The sequence below is a fragment of the Lichenostomus cassidix genome, chromosome Z (assembly GCF_008360975.1).
Source record: "Lichenostomus cassidix isolate B80296 chromosome Z, HeHo_3.0, whole genome shotgun sequence".
In the NCBI taxonomy this organism is placed as follows: Eukaryota; Metazoa; Chordata; class Aves; order Passeriformes; family Meliphagidae; genus Lichenostomus; species Lichenostomus cassidix.
In genome coordinates, this window is record NC_139511.1 from 17,536,201 (window position 1) to 17,561,439 (window position 25,239).

Sequence of the window (25,239 nt, forward strand, 5' to 3'; positions counted from 1 at the left end):
TTGCCACCCAGAGCTCAATCTGCAGCTTGCACTGCAGGCTGCAAACAGAGCTACCTGCACTGAATGTATTCCTCTACTGTAATCCTCCTTGGGAAAAACTTTTCAAAGAGCTGTTGCGCCTTGGCACCTTCACCCTTTTTGTGGGCTAAAAGAGGAAAGCTCTCCAGTATTGTTGTTCTTGCTTACTTAACGTATCATATGCTGTGTCAGGGTAGAGTGTTTGGTTTATTAGTTCTGGTGCGTGCCAGCATATACACCTGTATTCGGCCCATTCTTTCCTGGTTTCTTGAAAGTCTTAGCCAGAAAAGACCTTATCTTGACACTGAAGCCTTACCAACGCACCTTCCATGGCTGGAAAAAACAGTGTTTTTTCATTGTTCTTTTGAAAATGGATTAGTTCATCTACAACATCCTTATAGCTCCAGCTAATATGATTTATTAACTGTTACTTCACAATTGTAATTTGTTTTTTCAAGGACTCATGTTTAAAGGGCTAAAACATTAGACATAACAAAAACAAGGGGTGTTCACTGAGCTGGAAGCTGCACCCTCTAAATTTCCTGTGGAAGTAGAGCGCAAGTGACTCACACCTTGGCTTGCCTGCCTGTCAGCTTTTCTAATAAAGCACTACTAAATTTGCTGTTGCTTTCTCATCACAGGAAGTTATTCTCTCTGCTCTTCTGCACAGAGCTCATTTAGTCAGCAAAGTGCCACTTGAGCCTCCGTGCCTCGGTTTACTAGATTTGATCCAAGTTCTATTTCACATTCACAGTAATTTTTTTAATTGGCAATTGACACATGCTTTTATAAATCCTTCAAGTTAGAAATCTGCCAATAGATACCTTTTCTATTAGTACTTATCAGTAAGTCAAAAGCTAGAGAACTATTTTACTTATGGATATTCATGGAGCCATATTCTATTTATGGATTGACTTAGGTACCTAAAAAGGCATAACATGTTATCTTCATGACACTGCATCTTAAAAACATCAGACGAGGTTCCAGATAGCTGAAGCTGTTCTATAAAAATGAAACCTTATGAGATAGATAGGCCAGTTTCTGTTCCTTGCATATTTATTATTATTGGCAGACCTATCTAGTAATTATATAATCTTTTGAGATTTTTCTACTCAAAGTCAGCAAGGCTGAGATGCCCCACTAGTCTCAATGTAGTCACAGTTACGAATATTGGTAATGTCTTCTCCGTGTTTTAGGAAAGAAGCAATCTTAACTGATGATAGATTCCACAAAGATAACAGCATTCTATCTGGTTGTCACGTGCGTCTCTAGGGAGAAGAAACAGATGCTTCAGATACCCTGAGAGTGCACTTTAATTTCTACTGATTTTTTAAAAGTGCATAGGGTGGCTAGCACAGCTGAAGATATCATACTGAAGAAGTGTTGAATACATAGCTGTCATGTATCTAAACAACTGCAGACTCCTGTGACACTACTAAATCTACTGTTTTATGTTACAGCATCCTTCCTTTGCTCTGAGTTAGTGAGCTTTTAGGGAGAGTGCTGGAGCAAAGGTGAAATATTTGTGTTATCTCTGCCATGGTTCACCTCCTAGCAAAAATTAGCTTTTCTAATATTCCAGTATCACTGCAATGCCACCGCAGTCCATACAAGCATCTCCAGGGGGTTGTTTGGAAATGATTCTTCCACAAAGAATTTGTCCTTGGAAGTGAGAAGTGCAGTAGTCCCCAAGGGTGTTGTTGTTGCTTGCTGCTGTGGGAGATCATTTGCATGGGAGATCGTATTGTGCTGTCTATTACCTGACTGCAGAGCTGAGTCAAGTGTTTGTCTGCTGGGAAGGAAGGGTGCATTTTGCTGCTTCGGTTTATTGACTCCACTTTTTTAATAGCAGTAACAGCAGACCTTTTTTTTATTTCTTTCCAGCTGTGATAGACAAAATGTCATCAGAGTAAGTGACCTACTCTCCAAAACTTGCCATGAACCATTTGGTTGGATCACCTGAGGGGGAGGTCAGTGAAGAGCCAGCGAACGGAGCGGTGAATGAGTCAGTGGAGGCTGACCTGGAGCACCCAGAGGTGGAAGAGGAGCAGAGGTATGCGACTCGCTACCCAAGGCATACCAGCAGCAGCCACGTGAGCCTGTCTGGGCAGGAGGAGGAAGGCATGTTAGCTCGGTCAGCCAGCACTGAGAGTGGTTTCCACAATCACACCGATACTGCAGAAGGGGATGTGATAGCCACAGTGGAGGACAGTTACGACATTGAGAGAGTGCAGGAAAACGAGGATGAGAGCGCATATGCAGTGCAGTACAGGCCTGAGTCTGAGGAGTACACGGAGAACGCCGAGGCAGAGCATGGTGAGGCCATTCATAACCAAACGTTGCCCAATCACTTACATTTCCATTCCATCGAGCACGAGGAAGCCATGAATGCAGCCTATTCGGGTTATGTCTACACACATCGCCTCTTCCACCGAGGAGAGGATGAACAGTATGCTGAAGCTTACGCTGACTATGGACTGCAGGAGCATGTGTATGAGGAAATAGGAGACACACCAGATCTCGATGTGAGGGAGGGCATCCAACAGTATGAGCGCGAGAGGGAAGAAGCTGACAATTACCGCAAGGAGGCACTTGGTGCCCGCCTTCACCATTATGATGAACGGTCTGACGGAGAGTCTGACAGCCCTGAAAAGGAAGCAGAGTTTGCACCCTACCCAAGAATGGATAGTTACGAGCAAGAGGAGGACATAGATCAGATTGTAGCAGAGGTGAAGCAGAGCATGAGCTCCCAGAGCTTAGACAAGGCAGCTGAAGACATGCCAGAATCAGAGCAGAGTTTGGAGCATGGTCAGGCTCTTGTCAGTGGTGGGCAGGAAAGTAATGGCCAGCTCACATCTGGTTCTCGAGTTACATCCAGCTCAGGAGAATCTGTACAGAGGTACAGCAAGGAAAAAAGAGATGCAATCTCACTGGCCATCAAGGATATTAAAGAGGCTATTGAGGAAGTGAAGACAAGGACCATCCGTTCTCCTTATACCCCTGATGAACCTAAGGAGCCTATCTGGGTGATGCGACAGGACATCAGTCCATCCAGGGATTCTGATGACCAGAGGCCACTAGATGGAGATGTGAGTACACAAAGCTTTCATGTCTCAGGTTAATTCTGTCTCATTCCTTTAATTGTGGTGTGCATGTCAGTGAAGAAGGGTGCATTTTATTCTTGTTCTGTGTCTCATTCTTGAAAAAATGCTTTGTTTAAAATTTGAACTCCAGAGAGCTTAGGAGAAGTAAACATGCATTATCAAATAGCCAAACTTTTCTTTATTAAACACTGCTGACCCCAGGTATGCTGTTACATTTTTAACTGCCATAATGTATTTTAGAATAGTGACCAAACACTTTCTTGTCTACTATCTATCCTTGTGTTTCGTAGGTTCTAGGTTTCTGTGTTTCATTATCTGTCACAAAACAATCCCAAGAGTTCTGTCAGAAATCTGTTAATATTCTTCATGTTGGCATCATGGATCATATTCATGTTCTAGAAAGGTTGCATGTTCACTTACTTGCAGGCTCTAGAAATCAGTTATGAACCGCAGTGTATTACACTATCACTGTGAAGTGTATTTACAGCAACCTGAGTATTGAAGGCAGTTGTTCAGATTTACAGCATCAGCATTTCTGAAATCCTGTACTTTTGGCATGAGGTTTAACTTGGATCAGGATTATTTACCAGGTTGTGGTTCCAGGTGTGTGTAAGATAATATCTACTTTAAGTTTTACAAGTGTTCTGCGTTTTTTCATAAACTCATAACTGCTAAATGGGTTAAATTTGTGCCTAATACTAAAAGAGCTGGTAGGCTAAATTTACTGACCAAAAATAGTCTATTACATGTTCCTATGTTATTACTTCAAGGGTAAGTGCTCTGCAAACCTTTGTTTGGTTTTTTGGGGGTTTTTTTGTTCGTTTGTTTTTTTGTGTTGTTTTGGTTTTTTGTTTGTTTTGGTTTTGGTTTTTTTTTTTAAACCAGCAGAAGTAGAACTTTTTGTGTGTTACTTGGTGTTTTAAACTGAAATACTGTAACATTCTAGGAATGCATCAGAACTATTCAAGACACCTCAGCTACTGCAAAGGGAATTCAGATGGTGAAAAAAGATCATATGCCACGTAGATCTACTATAGGCTTCTGATTTGTTTATCTGCCTTCAAAATGAGGAAGACTAGTATTCTGCAAATACCAAGAAGAGATTTTTGGAGCATGTTATTCAAGATGCTGAAAAAACATGCAAACTGATTGAGGCATAGCTTCCAGATTTTATTTTTCCTGCAAAACTGCTGGAAACACAGTGATGAGTATGTTGGAGGGGTTTTTTTGATTATTAATAGAAAACGTAATTGAACCTTAAAAAAAAACCTGAAGAAGCAACTATATTGCAAAAGTTACTCCTACAAACATTTTTAAGACTATGTTTGTTACGGAGCTGATTTGCAGTTGCATGAGGGCAAAGAAATCTTCCCAGGTTATTTTATGTAGGAAACAGTTATTTTTAACTTCTTTAAAAATTTCCAAAATTGAAATTATTTCTGTCCCCATTTTCAAATAGATAAAATTACTCTTCTGCTATATATTTTTTTTATCATATTGTCTGTAAGTGCTGTTTTTGCTTGGAGGTTCAAAGAACCCTGTTGCTTCCTGACTGATTGTAACACTGAGTACTGTGATGGTGTTAGTGACATTAGGTTGAGTATCCTGAGAGCACCAAGTCTTTCCTGTGGTGCTTTACCTGCTCTCCAAAATCAGCTGCACCTTGCAGAATTCAGCTTTTCCAAGATATGCTGATGTGCCTTGGCCTAGTATGCACATATATTGAACAAAACAGGTGTTTTTATTGGTCTCTGCATACATTAGATATTGAGGTGCCTAGAGGTTCCCATTTTGCACCAAAATTTAATTTCTCATTCAATATTTTTCATACCATGTCAGATAAGAACTTGACTGAAATTTTCAGGGTTGGCTGAAATCAAAACAGTGATTTAAAATGACAGTATAGCTCAGTGAAGAGATAAACAATGGCTGTAGATGTACCAACAGTCTGTGTTCTTGGGAGGAAGAAGTAAATTACGCAAATAATTTAGAAGATCTATAGCATATTAAGGAGAAGATTTATGGTAGAAAGGAGTTGGATCTGAGTACGAATTTTGTTTTTCCTGAAGAAGAGGTATGTATTTGCTTTGTTGGATTCTTTAATTCAGGTGGAAACTCGAAACCGGTCTGTTTTTTTTGAGGAAGCATTCGTAGAATTGCTTAGCTGTAAATTGGGCAAGAATGGCTTTTGTTGACTAAGTGCCTATGAGTGATCAACATAATAAAAATATGTTGAAGCTCATTAATCTAATTGTCAATTGTTCCTCTGTCTCCCTCGAGAAAGAAGCAGGATCTCAGATGGGGGCTTTTCAGTCTAAGCAGTATATGCCAGAGATGTTTTTCAGTCTGATTTGTAGCAGTGACCTGGAAATAAGAGTGCTTTTACCTTTAGGCAGACACCATTTTCTTGCCCCAGAAGTATCAAGTTGTTGCAGATAAATAATGCAAATTGGGCACTTTTTTGCCTTCAGTTATTTTTGCCTTCAATTATTCTGCTTTGAATATTATCCTCAAGTTGTTTTTTAGCAAAACAATTTTCTTTCGTTTCTTGCTTTTTCTTAGAGATAGAACTTACCTGAAAGTATTTGTAATAATGTTATGTTCTTAATTATGTGATATTGAAACCTGTAAGATTTCTTCAAATACAAACAGCAGTCGCTTTTTATTTAGCTAGAAACTGTCTACTGGAGACCAGTGACACCAGGGCGTCAGAAGAATGATTTGCAGTTGAGACTCATTAAATACAAGTCTCCTTTTCTTCTCAAGAAGGTGACTCCTACTCCCCAGTGCTGAGCATTTGGTTGGCAGTTTCCAAGCAGAATGCTTGGTAGGATGCCATTTGGAAGTGTCCAGAGACTATTTTAAGAAGCTAACTATTCAGAAGTATTCAGCTAACCTGCAGCTGGACATAGTTTGGGACAGTTAGGAAAGACATGCAATGACTGTGACGGTAAGAAAAATACGGATCACTGTATCTGTGTATACTTGAGGTGTCCTGATTACAGTTTTATTCACAGGTTAATCTACCAGGACTGTCAGTCATTCCTGGCTATTTCTCCTCAAAAGAAATGCTTGGTAAGGTGTATGAAAAAGGTAAATTACTTGCTGCCCATGGACGATCCTGTTGTATGTAATAAACTCTGGTAGTCCTGTGATGTAGGAGGCAGGTAGCAGCCTTCTGTGAATAAATAAATAGTTTGAAGAGGTGCCTGCTTAATATTTAACAACAGAGAGTATTAGCTGCCATGTGCCTTGTGTACCCTGGTTTAGTGATGCATGCTTTCACTTGAATCAGAGGTGGTCTGGACAGCGAGTTTATGGGGAAGGTGTTGTACTTGTGTATTTGATAAAAGCTCAATGTCTTTTGAATAAAGGCAGTAAGACTCTTTTTTACCATCTGCCACACATATGCAATCTGTACAATTGACATATATTTCCAAAGTCTGTTTATCAGAAACATTTTAAACCAAATCAGACCATACCTTGGATATGGCCTTGTGAGGATCTCTTTTTCAAATAAAATAGCAGTTAGAGCTGCACAACTGCAAGAAGTGTGACACCAGGAAACTGACCCATGGTGGAAAAAACTGTGGAACTGCAGTTGGATTGTGTATTCTGAATGTGAAATGGGGGGATTTTGTTCACCTGTAAAATCATGGAATCACAGAATGGGTTGGAAGGAACCTTAAAGATCATCCAACTCCAGCACCCCTGCCATAGGCAGCGACACTTTCCACTAGAGCGGGTTGCTCAGAGCCCCATCCAGCCTGGCCTTTGAACACTTCCAGGGATGAGGCATCCACATCTTCTCTGGGCAACCTGTTCCAGTGTCTCACCACTCTCAATTTCTCAAGTAAAGGATTGCTTCCTAATATCTAATTTCTACCTGCTCTCTTTCAGTTTGAAGCCTCTCCCTCTTGTCCTGTTACTACACTCTCCTGTAAATAGTTTCCCTTAAGGTACTGGAAGGCTGCAGCTAGGTCACCCTGAGGCCTTCTCTTTTCCAGGCTGAACAATCTAAATTCTCTCAGCCTTGCCATCATACTGAATAAAGTTTGTAGCTGGAGCTACGAAGTTTAATCATGGGCCTTGTGGTACGCCTGTGCCCAAGGGTACTTGAGTGGGAGACCCTTTAGAAACATATGTTCTAGATCCACACAGTTACCTCACTGGAAGAAAAGGCCCATATCTCATTTAGGTAGTTCTTGCTCACTGTTCTTACATGCCAGGTTGTCCACTGGAAACCTGCTGTGAATGTGCCTAGCCAAGCACAGAAATTGTGGTGTTTAAAGGTCCTAATACAAGGCATGCAGTGCATGGGTCTGGATTTGAGGTTGAAAGTTCCACCATGTGTTCAAGTGGAAAGGATAACAATTTTGTGTAGTAGATAATTCAAAATGCAATGAAATATTCTGGTATTTAAACTGTATGGGAAAAAAGCTTCTTCATTACAGAGCTTTGAGAAGAGTGGTTTGCTTAGTTGTGGCAGTACAGAAACCTACTGAGAAAAGCACTGAAAGGTTCAAAAAGCCAAATAGAATTTTTTGGGCTGTGAATTAAACAGAGTAGAAGCAGGCTGCCTGCTTCAATTCTGCTATAATCAGGAGAAAACAATGGTTTGGAGATAGAAATTCTCCATTTAAGAACTAATTACCATGGCCTTTTTCTGAGGTCTGGTCAGTTATCTGTGGGGTTATAGATGTGAAAGCCAAGTTTTTTTGGCCTGCAGGACATGGTTTGTTCCTGCATGCCAAGACTTCATTTTTGCAAAGCCCTGTCACTGGTGTTCATAGTCTCTGTTCCTCTGTAGGCACTTGAGGTGGTGTGATGTTAGAAGAAACCCTAACACAAAGTAAACCCACATATATGGCTGGTTTATATTTGTGAAGTCAAAATTCAGAGTTGAAGGCAAGTCTTCTAGGTGGAAGAGAGTTGCATTGTTTTGCTTCTCTGTTGTTTTTGGTTATGTATATTTTATTTCAGCCCTTGCTTTCTCAGTTGCAGGATTTTCTCAGTTCTGATACCTCAGTGTTTTCATGGAGATGAATTCGCTTCACTTTTTCCACAGCAGCAATAATGTATTATTAAAAGCCAACAGAGAAGTATTTTAAATAATTAAGCAGGCTTCATAATAAATTAACTAAGAGGGGAAAAGAGAGAAAGGGAAGAATTGAAATCACTATGAGTTTTTATCGATATTATATTGTTGAGTTTTTTTCTGAGCAGACTTTTTAAAACTGTTGGTTGAGCACACAGACTACAGGTCAGCTTTCCATCATTTATGAGAGATCACGGATATAAGTTTACACAGGAAAAAAAACCCTGCAAATTCCTCAAACCAAAAATCACTAAAAAACCAAAGCAAACCAAAACAAAAAGCATTTTATTAATCGGTCACACAGAAGAAAGCTTAAATTTATCAATTAGTCTGCTTGAAGACTGATGCTCCCGGATGACTTACTGGCTTTTAAATTATGGTGAGCTCTGGATACATAACCCCTTGAATATTTTTTTGTTTGATTACATTTTTAAATTATTAAAAGATGAAGATAACCTCAAGTGATTTTTCTGTGCTGGTGAAAACTAAAACAGCACTTGCTATGGTTAAAATCTTTTGAAAACACAGGAGGAATCCACAGTGGTTTTTTGAGACTGACACATAAAACTTCATTTTTACTGGAAGTTGAAGTGAAAGTATGGCTAAGGAAGTCCATACTCAGAGAAGCAGCCAGCCCTGAGTCAGATCTCTCAAATGGGATTGTTTGTTATTTTCCAGATAGTGGCAAGTGATAGGAGGCTCTGTCTTTGCAGGACATCATCACCTGAATGAGGGGAAATTCCCCAAACCAAGACTTCCCAAAGTGCGTTTTTTCTTAGATACAGTCCTTCTGTGATCCTATGTGATGACTCCAGCATGGGTGATCTATTGCTGTTGTTTACTTTCAGCTATGTACAAAACACCTCCTATGTTAAATGTATAGATAAGAGTATTGTACATTACCTTATCTGTGTGGGCAGGAATAATTTCTGTTGACTACCAGTGTCTTACCCATTAACTAAGTGGTCATTTCTGCAGCAGAAACTGTATGAGTCAGCTGTTGCATCAATCTGAGTCCTGCCCCAACAGCTGTCTGTTGAGAGAGCCCATCACTTCAGGTGCTGACTTGCCAGGGTGGTAGTGAAAGTGATAAATTATGCTTAGCAGTTGTCTTGTGCACAGGAGGAGCCTGTTTCGGGAATCTCTTTAGGCTGCCTGAAATTCCTATGTGGAAAGATCCTATAGCAGTTAGTCAAATGTGTTGTTCTGAATGAGCAGTTCAGTCAATTACCTTGTATCAGGTCACCTTGTCCTATCATGTATGCACAAACTGTCAAGGGACAGCTCCTGGACCACCCAGCAAACTGATGAGTAAGTGCACTGGGTGCATGCAGAGGCAGTTATACTAGAACTACAGTACAAAGGTAAGCTTCATCCATGTGTCAGAATTATAAATTAAATTGTATGGATTGTGCCACAGTATGCAAGTATGTGTACAGTGCTAAGTTGGTATTATTTTTTCAAGCCGACCATTTTTAGCACTGTACTTAGAGCAAATTTTTGGCAAAGGCAACCAAGAAGCATTAGCTTTCAGCTGCATTCTTTATGGGTATTTATGCCAACTAAAACCTATGGTCTCAGTCTGTGTTTTAGTGAACAGAATTTGAGCTGTTCAAATTGCACAGGACACTCCCATCACATAGTTGTCCTAAAACCTAAGAGATTTCCTGCCATAATTGAGCTGATAAGGGCAGTTCTTGTGTTAGAATGCATCTGACTATACTTGCATGTTGAACCCGAAGATACCGTAGTGCTTTGACCTTTTTCCAATGTGCATGGGTTCTTTTCAGAAGACTAATTATCTCTAAAAAAAAAAAAACAAAAAAAAAACCCCAAAAAGCAAACAAACATAAAAAACCCCCTTGCTTTATCCAGTTGTCTCCTGAGCTAATGTACAAGGAGACCTTGCCGTTCCGTGGCCACAATACCTGTAAGTAGACATTAGTGTCGCATAAGTTATGCCCTATTGTCTAAGTGAATCTCAAATTGCTGAAGCATTTGTTGATTTGTCCACACATATGATACTATGCAAAAGCTCCAAATAAACTACCTTTTTTTCAACAAAAAATGACCAATGCTGTTTAACGTCTTTATCATCAACATAAGACAGTGGGATTCAGTGCACCCTTGGCAAGCTTGCTAACAACACCAAGCTGAGTGGTGTGGTCAACACACTGGAGGGAAGGGATGCCATCCAGAGGGACATGTGTAGGCTTGAGAAGGGGACCCAACCTGTGAGAACCTCATGCAATTCAGCAAGGCCAAGTGCAAGGTCCTGCAGGTGGGCCAGGGCAGAAGAACTGGCAGAAGAACTCATTGAGAGCAGCTCTGCAGATAAGGACTTGGGGATACAGGTCAGTGAAAAACCTATTACAAGGGCATGTAGTGATAGGACAAGGGGGAGCAGCTTCAAAGTGACAGAGAGTAGGTTTTTATTAGATAGAAGGAAAAAATTCTTTACTGTGGGGTTGGTGAGGCGCTGGCACAGTTTACCCACGTGCCTCATCCCTGGATGTGTTCAAGACCAGGCTGGATGGGGCTTTGGACAACCTAGTTTAGTGGAAAGTGTCCCTGTCCATGGCAGGGGCAGTAGAATTTAGATGATCTTAAGGTCCCTTCCAACATAAAGGTTCTATGATTCTGTGGTATCATCCCCTATATCCTAGCCTTGTGTGTGATTATGTGACCCACAAGCTACACTCTGTTCAAATTATCTGCTACTAAAAGCACATAAAACAACACCGCTTTCATAAAGCAAGGGCAAGTGATTGTATCTGAAAATGTTTCAGTGTCAGTTACATGTCTCTTCAGGAGCTATATAGGAAACAGCTGGATTGACCTGGATAGGTTAGATGCAACACAATCCTCTCCTTTTACAAGTTCTGTTACTAAATCCCTTTGCACAATAGCAAGGAAGGTTTCTCAGGTGGAGTGGGTTGCATGTTAGTTGGAGTCAAACAACGCCAAAATTGAGATGGAGAATTTTTGGATGTACCAAGTTGAGTATCGTAAGAAAAATGTAAGTAGATATTCAAGAGGAAAAGGGGGTAACTATCACTTTTTTATTGCTGCACTTAAGAAAATTCTATTGATAGACCTCTGTACCTAATAACAACATGCTTCATGAACCTTACTGTGTTTGTTCTGACAACAACTTTATTAGGCTTCTAAAATTTGTTTTATTGATGACAAATGACAGCAAAACAGTCACTAAGCCTTTATTTTTATACAATGTTTAGAGCAACTATGCAAATTATCTATCCACAATGATCCATCAAAATATTTCTTTTTATTGCTGTGACTGCATTTTTCCTCATACATTGTATAAGGTACCTCTAAAAATGGATTTTGATGTCAAAGAGAACTGAGTGTTTATTCTTCAAAGACTGGACTTTCGTCTACAAATGTTTTCAAGGGCAGCTTTCATGTCATATCATGCAGCAAACTTTGTAGAATGTTTGGATATTTGGGCTTGGTAGTTTTGGTTCTTGGTTTGATTTTTTCTTTTGGTTGGGGGGGCGGTGTTTGGTGGTGGTTGTTGTTGTTGCTGTTGTTGTTTGGGGTTTTTTCCCCCAAAAGATATTTGAGCAGACATTCGAACAGGGCACACTGAAAGCCATTTAATAATTTAGTTCTGATACTTTGTAGATGAAAATAGTAAGTTAAGGCGCTTGGAGTGCTACTGGAGTAACTGTTAGTACATTTCAAATGATGCAAAATTTCTTAATGCCAAGTGTCTCGTTTAAATGAAATCATTAGTGGTTATGCTTCAGTGTGTGAATATGAAAGTTTTCAGCCATTGTAAAGAGCGATTGTTTGTATGTGCATGTATACATTTGATGCTTAAATTGATTTGTCTGTTGTTTAAAACTCAACCTTGCAATGTCTAGATGTCATTATTGGGTTGGTATTATGAACCTTCCAAATTTATTCCTAGTGCAGAAATACTGCATAACTATAAGAATGTGAGCACTATGAAAGCTCTTCCTTATGTAAATAGAAGTTGCCAGTTGTGCAGTTGCATCACTTTGGCACTGTTGACTGGTAATTACACAGGAAGTCAAGGGAGCCTGTATCTCTCCCACAGCCCCTTCTCACATGCTCTCTGCAGCAAGCAGTTCTTCAGTCTGATGGTGCAAGCACATGCCAGCCTTCTGGGGATTGTTTCACAGCTGCATCTTCTTCTGCCTTGCAAAATACAGGGAGATGCAGGGACTGCTCTTTTACCCAGGAGATATCTGTAAAGAATTGCTTCTTAACTCTTTGGAAGCCTTTGTTAGTTAACTATAATTTTAATACTTAGTTACCATCTGAGATAGACATTTTGAGAGGAATGACTGTAAAGAGAAAGAAGTGGGGTAGGGAGTTTTGTTTTCTTGTTTCATTTCATATCTAAGGGAAGCTAAGAGAGACTTTTTAGTTGTTTGTGGTTTGGTTTTGGTTTCGTGGGTTTATTGTAGACTATTTCGTAGAACTCAAGTCTTTCAGCTGTGGTAGATGCAGAGCATGAGGGTGGAGCTGCTGCCAGCTCAGGCCACTGTAAATGTAGCCCTTTTCTGTTAAGGCTCACTGGCTCAGAGAAAAGTTGTGTCATATGGTTTATGAAACAATAAGAAAAACATTTTACTGTTTTGCCATCAGCAATGAACTCTTGAGCTGGCAAAGCTAGAGCCACACTCTTCCTATGTCAAAGGAGAGAGCAGAATGCCAGGGCACTTGTGCGAAATACCCAGCTTTACCTAAACGCTAATCTTCCCTTTATGAGAATTCACATTTTGGCTTGTGCAGACATGTTTTGTATCTGCTTAAAATCTGCCTCTGAAAATGCCTGCTGGATTAAAGCTTTGTACTCTTATTTCAGTCACCTTCATTAGTTCCACATCCTGTGTTCTAGTGTCACACCCTCATACCAGGGCCCCCTGCTCTGCACTTCAGACACCAAGCTACAGCTTTCTCTCGTCACCAGCATTCATTAGGAATTGTCTATGATTAGAATATCCTTTCTCAGAGTGTTCTTCCCCTTGATCAAGACACTTGCTGATGAATCACATAGACAATTGCTCCACTGAATTGTTTACAGAAAAAGGAGAAAAGTTTGGAAATCTGATCTAAAGAGCAGGTACTGAGCTCAGAGCACGAACTGTTGAATATTTTCCAAATTCTTGCTGTAAATATAGTGAGGAATTCCAGTCCTTCATTGCACTAGTATTGAATTGTCATTTAATATATTGATAAACTCTTGAAAATGTCAGCATTACTCTGCACAGTTTATAAAAGTTGTTTTCTGAAATGATGGAATAACATTTGTGGACAACCACTGCAGCCTTCATCTGCTCAGATGAGATTAGTTTATGATGCGGTATCCCAGGAAGTTGAGGTCTCTGGTGGGTGAAGGAGTTGATTTGTCCACGTTGACAGTCACTCCTAGTTCTTCCAGAAGTGGCTAACTGCATTAAGGTAACGAGGGTTTGAGTGACAGAGGAGGAAGTCATCCATATAAGCAAAAGTCCAAATATTAAAGCGACGACTAATTTCTCAAGTTAATTATACCTAAGGGCATGTGTGTTTATGCAGAAATTTCAGTCTTCACTTTTCCCAATTTGACAACTCGGTAAGCTATAGCTGAATCCCTATGTTCTGCTTAAGGTCAATTCACTTGTCTCCTATCACAACCTACCCCTACGTGACTTCACCTTTTCTATTTTAAAATGTCCAAGCTTAGGATGTAGAACATGAAAGAATAATTTCTACATTGGGCACTCATAATATTATTTGATTTTCTTGTCATGTCTAGTCTCCATCTCCAGATTCCTCTTCACCTCGAGGTGCTGAATCATCAAGCAGGCAACATCACCAGGATGTCTGCAGTCCAGCAGAGGCTTCCATTAATAAAGAGGTAGAGTGAAAGTTTTTTAAAAGTCGCATTCTTGTTCATGCTGCTTATGCCTTTTAATTTTCCTTGCTCTCTTGTATCTGTTCAGTCCATTTTCTTCTTTTTTTTCCCTTTATGCTTCTGTACCTTGTGGTTGCCTGGGTATCTGACTGAATTTCTAACGTACTTAAGACTCTTTATCATGGTATTTCTGACTCTGTGTTCAGCTGTCACTACATTTATTTAAGAGGCTGCAGGGTACTGATTTACCAAACAGCTAACATCTGCTCTGTAGCAGAGGAAAACAAAGAAGCCCTTTCCTTTTTTTCCCCCACAGAGAGAGTGCTTCTCATCCAGATGAAAAAGTGCTTAAAGTAAATAATTAAGTGCTAAATTGTGCTGCTTAGTATTTTGTCATTGTAGAAATTGGCCTGCGAGTGATTCATAGTCAGAATCAAATTCCTGACTCCAGGCTTCTGAAAAAAAGGCTACATACTTTGGGATTTTTCTCGTCACCTGGTAGTGGTTTAGACTGAAGTAGTTCCACCAAAATGACTGTGAATAGAGCTGCTCATAGGGTGAAAAGAAAATCACTTGACATTAGAAGTATTTGGATTAGTATAGCATGGCAGGTTCTGTGAACAGAAAAAATTGCAAGTATTTAATTTATTTACTTCTTTTTTATAAACTTGAAAACTATCTAGAATCTAGCATAAAAAAATACCATATTGTTACTGATAGCAATGCATGAGTTATCTTCCAAAATGAAAAACCTGATCCCCTGTAAGTGGATTAAAATTCAAATACTAATTAAATAATCTTTCTTTTTTACTTTTGCAATTATCAAGGGGTAGGGAAGCTGTATAGTGTCTATATCATATGTCTATGTGTCAGTCTATATTTGCATTTAGAAAATAATGAAAAATTTCAAGAGACTGAATAAATCCATAATTTTACATGTTCTGAAGTTTTCAACTATAGATCATGCCATGAAGTTTTCATCTGCTTTACTGTTAGCTTATGCCTTAAGCATTTTGCAGTAGAGACTTTGTCACTATATATTCTATATTTCAGCAATTTCTAGATATCAGTAAATTTACTTAAAGGAAGAAAATGAGCAAAACAGTACTGATTTCAGTTAGTATGTGCTTACACATAGTGGCAGAGGTGGTAAACCAGTTTTTACTGTAGGATGTGTTGGGCTATTAGTTTTCCTCAGATGGGGAATATTTCCTTTTTTTGTACTTACAATGCAAGAATAAAAGTGATAAAACAGCCTCACAATTTTTGGATTTTTAGGTCTTAGAGAAACCTTTTACTTAATACAAATTTTATACTACTGGATGACTGCAAGATTATTGAAAGTTAATAAAATATTAATTACCTTGATATTTCATTATTCATGGATATGTAAAATTAAAAGGTGTAGGTTTCCACCTATTGGTAATTTCACCCGTTACTTTACTATTCTGGTGGTCTTAGGTAGTGTGCCTTTCTACCTGGGTAATGATCAAGAAAAATTAAAATTGTGAGTGAGAATAAAGACATATATGATGATGGTTTGCACCGTTCTATGTTAAAAATAAGTTGCTAGTTAGATTGCTGAATAGCTGCTAAATCTGTATCATAGACTTTGTTCTCAGCTTAAAAAGAAATACTTTGTAAAGCATTTATATATGTGAGCTGCCTCTGGTGTGTAGGGGATTTGTCCTCCCTGCCAGTCAGAACATAGTGTTTGAATTTCCCCTTTAACACTACACCAGCAAATATTACAAACAGTTGTTGGAGTCTATATGGATAGGTGGTTCAATAGCAACATTCATCTGGAGAGGTGAAAGAGCCACAGATCTGAAAAGACATGTCAGTGTCCTCACAGCAGCTTAAATGCTTTGGCAGCAGCAGATCACTGATTATTGGCATCTTTATTGATGCTAGTACAGTATCTGATGGACAGGATTCTTGGATTCACAACACAGCTTAGCAATTTTCATAGGGAGTGAAAAGATCTTACAGCTGCACAGGATGTAAGACTGCTCAGCTGTCTGTGTCACATGCCTTTTTTGGTTTTAATTCACAAATTTTGTTTTATAGCAAGACATGCATCATTGCTCGAAAAATACTGCTTGCTGCATTAATATTCCATTTCTTACAAAGGAAAAGATTCCTTGGGGTTAGTCAACCTGTTTCATAACCATTACCTTCCTAGTTTTACCTGTTTTTCCACTCATATACAGAACCTGGTAAGTTGCCTATCATAAAGAAAAATAATTTGGTATGTATTTCCATGTATACTATCTGGAAATATACTGAAAATTATTGAATATAATATGCATTATTCTGATCGTATGTATAGATTTTCTTTTAATAAAATTATATTAAGGAGTCGTTGGAGGAGTTACTGCTAGTACAACCTGTCATAGATTCGTTAATCCAGAAGTTTTACCTGCCTATGATAGCAGCAGGTATTTCAGTATATCCATTACAAACTATATAGTGCCACACAGAATTTTGTTTTATACCTTTTTGTATGTGGTTTACGTTATTGATTATAACAAAGTAGTGAATATTATAACAAAGTGGGGAGTCTTACTCACTGAAAAGTTGTAGCCTTCAGATGTCTGAAGTGTTAGTTTCATCCTCTTTCACATAAAATACCAATAGGATGTAAGGTTACTTCCATGTGTGTATTTACATGCACAAGTCAAGATCCTATTTATTTCTTCACTATATATGTAATTGGAGCTACCAAATGTGTTTTTGTGCTTGATGCAGTGTAAGTACAGTTGGTGGTGAGGTCATAGTGAATTCAGTTATCCCACAGAATGCAGGTTGCTACCTAACCTGTTAAAATTTAGAAAGTTTTTTGTGGGCTCTGTTAATGGGAGGGATACACCTAAAATCAGTCGTAATGAATAACTGCATTTTGTTAATGATGGTTTCAGTCATGAATTATAACAATATAGTGCAATTTTTATATTCCTTCATGTATTTATTTGTAGTTGGAAGATCCAGTGTCTTTGAGGTATTATGTACTTTCCTGCATATTTCTTGATTATTAACATAGAGTACCTATTGGAAGACAATTATTGCACTAGTGAGCACCAACAAGTAAGTAAAGTCTGGTCTTAGCATATTGTCTCCTAGATAGACGCAAATGGATTACATTGAATTTACTCTAGTAGGTGCTTAGATTTTGAAAATATTAAGTATAAGTAATAATAAGTGGGGTTCTACCTTCACTAATACCTATGGCTGATTCTTTTTTTTTTTTTTTTTGGCATGGAGAAATTTTTAATGCATATTTGTGCATGCTATGTTCTGTTTGAAATCCTTTTTGTCTTAATTACAGTCCAGAAAAAGCTTGGCTTCATTTCCAACGTATGTTGAAGGTAAGATAGTTCTACAATTTTTATATGTTTTTTCATATAAAAAAATGCACCTGTGTTTATAATGTATAAAATTTTCTTTCCTAAATAGAAAAGCTATGAGGGTTGGGTGTAGATTTAGATTAAATTGTGATTTAGATTAAATTGTGTCTAATCTAGAACCTGAGCTGAATCCTACTGTGCCTTTTCAGAAATTTAGAAACATGGAGCTTTTAGTTTTTTAGTGTTTCTTTCATAGTTTCTGTGTAAATTCTGCTGGTTTTTTTCCTCAGTACCACTTAAAACACTCCTTTTTTATGGTATTTACACAATGTATAGGGATGTGTGTGGACAAGGAAAATAGACTAAGCAAGAAGACTGTAGTGCTCTGTCCAGCATTGATTTCAATTGGCAGGCTCAATCCAATCTCAGTTGGATTAATTGGCAGGCCTGCCAGTGAAAATCTGCTCTGCTTAAGAGCTACGTGCCTCTAATTAAATGCTGCTTCGGACAGAGTTAATGTGAAAAAGCAAGTTACTTGCTACATGAAGTGCTGCTGCCTTTTGTGTGAGTCTGCATCCTGTGTATACTGCAGGAACAATGCAAGTTGTAGCACCCATTTATGACAGAAGCAGAAAATAGATGTTACATTTTTTTTTTTTTTTCACTTTTCCCCTGGCAGTGGTTGTTCTACATGCTTGATGAAATGTTAGAAATACAGTTGATTTAATACTTTATTTGGACTGCCCTGTAACTCTTTGGATTGCATTACAGTGTGCTGTGTTTAATTGATTATATTATCATTTTCTTTATAGTGCAAATTGATCGTTGTTTTAGTCTTCAGTGTATAAGCTGAATGTTTTGGAGTCTCTGGCCAGAATGTCAATTAGTCCATAGCTAAGCACTGGAACATTGCAACAGAGAATTCAATTCTCTTAGAATTTGAATTCATCTCCTGTTGGTAGTCCTGCCTATCAAGGAATTTTTAAAATAACCCTTCCCTTCTTAGGAAGAAAAAAAAATGTAAAGTAAAATTTTCTTGGTTCTTGGTTCAGCACAAAATTCCTTAAAATTTTAAATGTTCCATTTTTAGGCACCAGCAGTCCAGGGGAAAATTTGCCTGAAACTGTGCTATGCTTTCATTGAGATAATAGTTTTGTTGTCAGAGTTAATAAACAGAGGAGGTCTTCTAAAAAGCAGTGCTGTCTATGTGTTCACCTCTGCAATTGGAGCACATACCTTTTATTGGTTTTAATATGCCTCTTTCTTGGAGTCTTATCTACACATTTGCCCTTTTTTTTCATTTTGATCAGAAATTGTACTGTAAAGTGTTTTGTACCCTTTATAGTAAATTGGTGGAAGTGGTGAAAAGGCCTCAATGTGTAAGAGTAATAAATAGCAACACTTAAAATGCTGTATGATTCCTGTACTGGAAAATTGTGTAAATATGTGGTGCTTCCAGATGCATGAATTTCCCTAAGGAAAGAACTCAATTTCTTTAGGTCATGTGCTTGCAGGTGACTTATTCATTTTCGAAATTTTCCAGATACATACTGCCTGAACAAATGCTGCACAATGGAGATGGGCATCTTAAAATTGCTAGTCATGAATTTTTGTATTTAAAGAAATGGTAAAGAAGGCAAGCCTGCTCAAAAGATTTATGCAGCTGCTTGTGTCTGTAGTTTCACTATGATATTTATCTCCAGCTCTTTCCTTGTTATTTTAATCGTAATAATGACTTGCTTTTCCTTGGGGCCAACCTTTCCCATGCTCATTCTGAGGGTTTATTAGCCTCGTATGTTACAATTAGAATAAAATTGGTGTTCTGAGTAATTGGAAACTTAAAGCCCCATCACCTTATATCTCAAGATACCCCCCATTTTTTTTAGAGGAAAAAAAGAGACAAACCTAAACACAGGTGGTGTTTTGTCATAAAATGTGAACATGTTTGCCATGAGCATTCTTTAATACGATTTGTGTTCTCACTTGTCTTGAACAACAATTGTTTTACCTTTCTTCTAAGAACAAGAAATTTCTTAGGTTAACCAGCTGTGCTTTTGGACAGTTTTAACTTGATGTCAAAATGGAACATATTCATGTATAAAATTTTTAGATAAAGTTGCCAAACACCAAAAATCTTACAAATCATAAATGCTGCTTTGTAAGGCTTTGCATTGCTAGGTAATGAACACTTTACAGCCTCTTGCATTCCACAGAAGATGGCTGGTGTCAGATCAGTGAGAATCTGTGGATTGAGAGAGTTGCTTTGCCATCAAGAGAGCCTGTGCTCTGTGTATTTAACAACATTTTTATTTAACTCTGTGCTTTACCACAATATCCCTGTTAAGACTATGATTTTTAAAGGTCTTAAAAAGATTTTGCTTAATTAGGCAATCAGTCTTTTTAAGAGGAGACGTGTGGTACATGCAGAGCATTCCTGGTGAGGTTGTTCTGCCTATTGCACCAAGTGTGGTTAATGCACAAGCAAGAAAGAGACTGATGGCTGCTATCAAACTGAACTTTTCTCTTTCTGCTTGTGAATTTTGGTCATAGAATTGCAGGACTGGCTTTGGTGGGTGAGGAGCAAGCTGAGCAACTGTGTTTGTCCCTTTGTCACTGTCAAAAATCACAGCTTATTTTGCTCCAAGCTGATCCCTACTCATGAAAAAATGAGCTATTGTGAGAAACAGGCTGGATTAACAATTACAGCTTTTGCTGGAGAGATGCTGTACTGGGTTGGAGTAGCAAGGTTTTCATAGTGGGGTGGCTGCAAGGGTGTCTTCTGTGCGATGCTGCTGGAAGCTTGCTGCCTGTCTGATAGTCAGTGCCACCTGGCTCCGAGACAAACCCACCACTGGCCAAGGCTGAGCCCGTCGGTGACGGTGGTAACACCTCTGGGATATTATATTTAAGAATGGGGGAAAAGCCCTGCGCCACAGCAATTGCAGCCAGAGAAGAAAGGTCAGAATACATAAGGAAAAGATCTCTGAAGACAAGGTCAGGGAAGAGGGAAGGACTGGAGGTGCTCCAGGTGCCAGAGCAGAGATTCCCGTACAGCCCATGGTGAAGACCACGGTGAGACAGCTGTGCCCCTCCAGCCAATGGAGATCCTCAGTAGAACACATACCCACATGCAGCCTCCAGAGGACCCCATGCCAGATAATGTGGATGCCCAAAAAAAGCAGGCTGTGACCCCTTCGAAATCCCAGGCTGGAGCAGGCTCTTTGCAGGATATGTGGCCCTGTGGAGAGAGGAGACCACCTGGAGCAGGATTTGTGACCCCATAGGGAACCCATGCCAGGGCAGTCTGTTCTGAAGGATTGTCTCCTGTGGGAGGTACACCATCCTGAGCAGGGGAAGGAATGGGAGGGCTTTTCCCCATAAGGAAGAAGGAGCATCAGAGACAGCATGTGATGAGCTCACCACAGCCCCCATTCCCCATTCCCCTGTGTCTCTGGATGCAGGAGATTGAGAAAACTGGGAGTAAAAGTGAGTCCAGGAAGAAGGAAGGGATGGGGAAGGTGTTGGAGCATCTGTTTTCATTTTTCATTGTTTTACTCTGGTTTGATTAGCTATAGATTAAACAAGTTGCAACAAGTGGAATCTGTTTTGCCCGTGACAGTAAGTGATGAGTGATCTCTCCCTGTCATTGTCTTAGTGCACGAGACTTATTTTATTTTCTCTCCCTTGGCCTGCTGAGGAAGGGAGTGATCGAAGGGCTTTGGTGGGCAGGGTCAGCCCACCACAAACATTGAGATAATTTGTTTGATGTTTTGTGCCTTTGAAAGTTTTGGTTGCCTTCTTCTCATGGTAAACTGAAGTGTTTCAGAAGAAGTCTTGCAGCCATCAGGTGCAGGCTCAAGTTGTCAGAGTTTTGCTGTTTTGCTGTGTTTTTACCCTGTCTTCAGTGATTGCTTTCCTGTGTTACAGTTCCTGGACCTTGTGATCCTGAAGACTTAATTGATGGAATCATTTTTGCTGCCAATTACCTTGGTTCAACTCAACTCCTTTCTGACAAAACTCCATCCAAGAATGTGAGAATGATGCAGGCCCAGGAAGCTGTCAGCAGGATCAAGGTGAGGAATAACTCCTGCTTTTTTTGTACGGCTGCTTTATGGTTGTGGGTATGAACTTGTTACTTATGCAGTAATTTTTTCATATGGGGTTATCTGTAGTTTCAGAATGAAAAGTGCTTCACCTTTCTTTCTGCAAAATAAGTTGTATATTTAATGCTGCTTTTGTAACAAGTCTGATAAGGGGAAGTAACCAGGTCATTTTATATCCCTGTGTTAATACTTTGGCCATGTACAGTAAACCAGAATGTGAAGTGAGTGGTGGTCAAAATTATGTATTATCTGGGTGTGGAGGCAAAACAGGTTAAGGGTATAACTAGTAAGTGTTGCAGCTGCTTCTGGCCTGGCACTCAAGGGAACTGCTACTGTGTAATGACTGGAGTTATTTTTGACCCTGTCATGGATACTTGTTTCTCCACACAAAGCCGCTGTGAGCTGATTAAAACAAAAAGCCAAAAACAACCAACTTGTGATGGTACCAAGATGCATGGAAAAATAATTTGTCCTGGAATCTGAAATACTTAGTTTCAAGAAAGAGAAGTGCCAACTGATTTCTGTACAGGCTGTGCCAAGCAATGGGAGTGCTGCTGTATTGTAAATTAGAATTATGACACTGTCAGCTGAAATTAAGGTGTGTGGATGAAATATTGCACTGTTGTACAGGATGCTGCAACATTCACACTACCCATACATGACTGGCTAGCAGTCACGCAGCTTCATCTTCTGCTGATTCAGCTAATCAACACAACCTTCTCTGGTAATTTTTCTTCATTTAATACCTATGTATTCTTTTGTATAGTTTATTTTGGATTCCAGCTCAGATTTAGTGTGCAATTGTACAAAAGGGAGAGGAAGAGGAGAGGTTATCAGCCAGACCAATAGCATTGTCTGCTGAGGTCAGCTGGTGCTTCCTACGCTTATTATTCCTTCCAGTGTTTTCCATGAGAGGTGTTCTGTTTAGTCTGTTTGACACAGAAGTTCCAACTAGAGCCACTCAGACACTTCCAAAAATTCTCATTTTGCTGGTGTTCAAATGCATAAGTTCTTGTAGCCTTGTCACTAAAAATCATCAACACTCATATTTTAGAAGAGGCAAGCATGTAGCTTTCCTGTTAAGGATTATCCTCTACCATCTCTGTAGAAGTCTTCACCAACTTAAACTACTAAAGCTTTTGCAAAAGAGTGATTTATCTTTTTTCATTGGAGACTCTGGATTCAGTCACATTCTTTATAAATTTGTTTCAAACAGCTTTTTCGACCATTGTAGGTCTTGGTGGATTCTCCCCAGTCCTGCGGTGAAGACTTGCCATTACAGAGTCTGGTTTTTTCCCTGCTCTGGGCAAATAAGGCTGTGCTCTTCTGTTTAGTAGTCCTTTTGTGTTCCTTCCTGATGCTTGGCTGTGAGTTAGAAAACTTGTCTGATTTGAATTGTTAGGAAACTAAAGGTAAGGAAGAGAAGGGAAAGAAACAAGGACTTTGGTGAGGCTGGATCTATGAGGAACACATCAGTGAAGGGTGAAAGGAAAGATTAGCTATCATAGGAAACAGGTATCAGGAGTGGAACTTGAACATGGGCTGCACAGGGAGTTTGCACCTAGAAGGTAAAGCTTGTGTAAGAATACACAGAAGAAGATTGAAGTGATATGGTAGAGGAAAATAAAACATCATTGATTCAAATTGGGCCTATGAGATGTAACAGTATAGAATCTTTCTCTGATGCTAAATGTATTTTGTAAAAATTCATCAGCAAAATACCATTCTTTCTGAGGATTTCGTTATGCCTCAGCACTTCTGTGCCTCAGAACAGAAGAAATCTATTTAATGCATTTCACTCATAAACCCCATAATTTATGCATCTACATAAATCAGCAGGCACGCATATCCTTGTTTATAGTATATTTGTCTCAGGCTTGAGGCCCAAGTCATTCCATTGTTGACCTGGTAAAACCCTAGCTGGTATGTTTAATTTTCTGAAACTCAGTGTATTTCAGAAAATTATTGGCTTGTATTGTATTACAATACCTTTCAACACTTCTTGGACAGCTACCGCTTTCTGCTTCTGAATGAAGCTCAGGCAATGTCCCTGCACTTTATGGTCTCTGGCTTTAGGGGTGGCTTGGGCTGGTTTTGTTGCTGGTTGCCATTAAAGCTAAACATTTGAAGAGAGAAATTCATTATGACAGATGGAGTTCCTGCTGCCAGATTCATCACTGCACCATATACCCTTTAACCCAGATGTGTAAATTATGGCTTGCAGTGACTGTGAAGGTTGTGCCCTACTCATGTTTGTTTACAGAGGGCCGTACTTGTTCCATATCAGCCATTTCTCCATAAAGAAAAGGAAGCTTATGAATTGAGAATGAGCTTTTAAAATACGTACACCTGAAGGTGAATATTAAAAAAGGGGTGAAGAGCTTTGTTTAAGCCTTGCTACATACACATACCTTCACATAAGTGTATACCTTTTGAATTTAATAATCTCTATAGTGGTTACTTTTAGCAGGGCCTTCAGACCACATATGCATTCATTTAGAATATGAAGACTTTGAAAACATTTCTCCATTCTTCTTCTTTAAAGAAGTATCTTTTCAGTTAAAAGTACAAGAGTTGGGTGTTTTCTTGCTTGGGCCTTCATCTCTGTGAAGCCCCACTAACTTAAGACAGATACAGTGCTTTGAAGGTATTCATCAAGTGTATTTAGGAATATTTCACTTGGAGGCACTTTTAGCTGTGTGGCAGTTCTGAACATTTCTAGATAACATCTGGTTTAATTTCTGAGTGTTATTTAAGGTAGCACCCATATGTGAAAATAGTTTTGTATTTCACACTTTTTCACCACACTCAATGTCCTCTCAATGCTGAGTTGCAGTACATTTTTTTAGGGAGGATAAATGGATTGAATAAACATATGACATCTCTGTAGCAAAAGCAGGAGCTTCTTGGGATTTAATGTTTTGTAATTTTGGAAATTGCATCTATATAAATAGATAGATTTCATTTACCTTAAATGAAAGTCCAGAATTCTGTATAATTAAAAAAGAAGTTTAGATTAGGTATTTTCTGTTTGGTTTTTTTTCTTCTAGGAAAGAAAAACATATTTGATTTGATTTCCGTTCTTCTAGAACAGAAAAAATATTTGATTTGAGTTAGCAAAATAATGTGGTGATAAAGAGGATTTATCTAATAAAGTATCTTGCTTAGGATTATCCTAATTTTTTTGTTGTTCATGGACCATAACTTCTTTTGTGACATTTCTGTGCAGTGTTAAATCAGTTATTAAAAGTGCTTGTTCCATGTCAGTGCCTTACTTTTATGAAATATTTGAAAGTAGTTCTTCAATATGCTTCCATTTGAAGAACAGAATTTTCAATAAATTGAATCATAGTGTATTTTGGTAAATTGTTGGTTCTACATTGTAAAGCTGTAGCTTAAGGATTTTTCCCCCCTTTTTCTTCTTTTTGGCCTGTACTTTTCTTCTGGGTAATCCATCACGCTAACTTTTGGGGAGGGTGAGAAAGAATAGCTTGATTTTGGAAATCACTTTAAATGCTCTCTCAGGAATGTCTCCTCCTTGCCCAGTGTATGACAGGCAGCTGTTACTCAATATAAGTATATTATATCTGAGTATTAATTTAAATAAAGAGTAATGTAATGAAGAGCCTGCCATGTAAGGCAGTTTTAATTGCTATTGCAATAGTTTGCAATCACC

At 38.8% G+C, this 25,239-nt stretch overlaps 1 protein-coding gene across 2 annotated transcripts in view; it reads left to right on the forward strand.

Annotated features, from left to right (window-relative positions):
• The window catches only part of APBA1 (amyloid beta precursor protein binding family A member 1), an 88,383-nt gene that overhangs the window by 41,514 nt on the left and 21,630 nt on the right, over positions 1–25,239 (forward strand). For both annotated transcript variants that reach the window (XM_085043514.1, XM_085043515.1), the window contains exons 2-5: positions 1,903–3,107; positions 14,015–14,116; positions 17,442–17,481; positions 21,388–21,533. In XM_085043514.1, coding sequence (XP_084899640.1) covers positions 1,956–3,107; positions 14,015–14,116; positions 17,442–17,481; positions 21,388–21,533 — 1,440 coding nt within the window. In that variant the 5' untranslated portion in view covers positions 1,903–1,955. The remainder of the gene's footprint in view (positions 1–1,902; positions 3,108–14,014; positions 14,117–17,441; positions 17,482–21,387; positions 21,534–25,239) is intronic.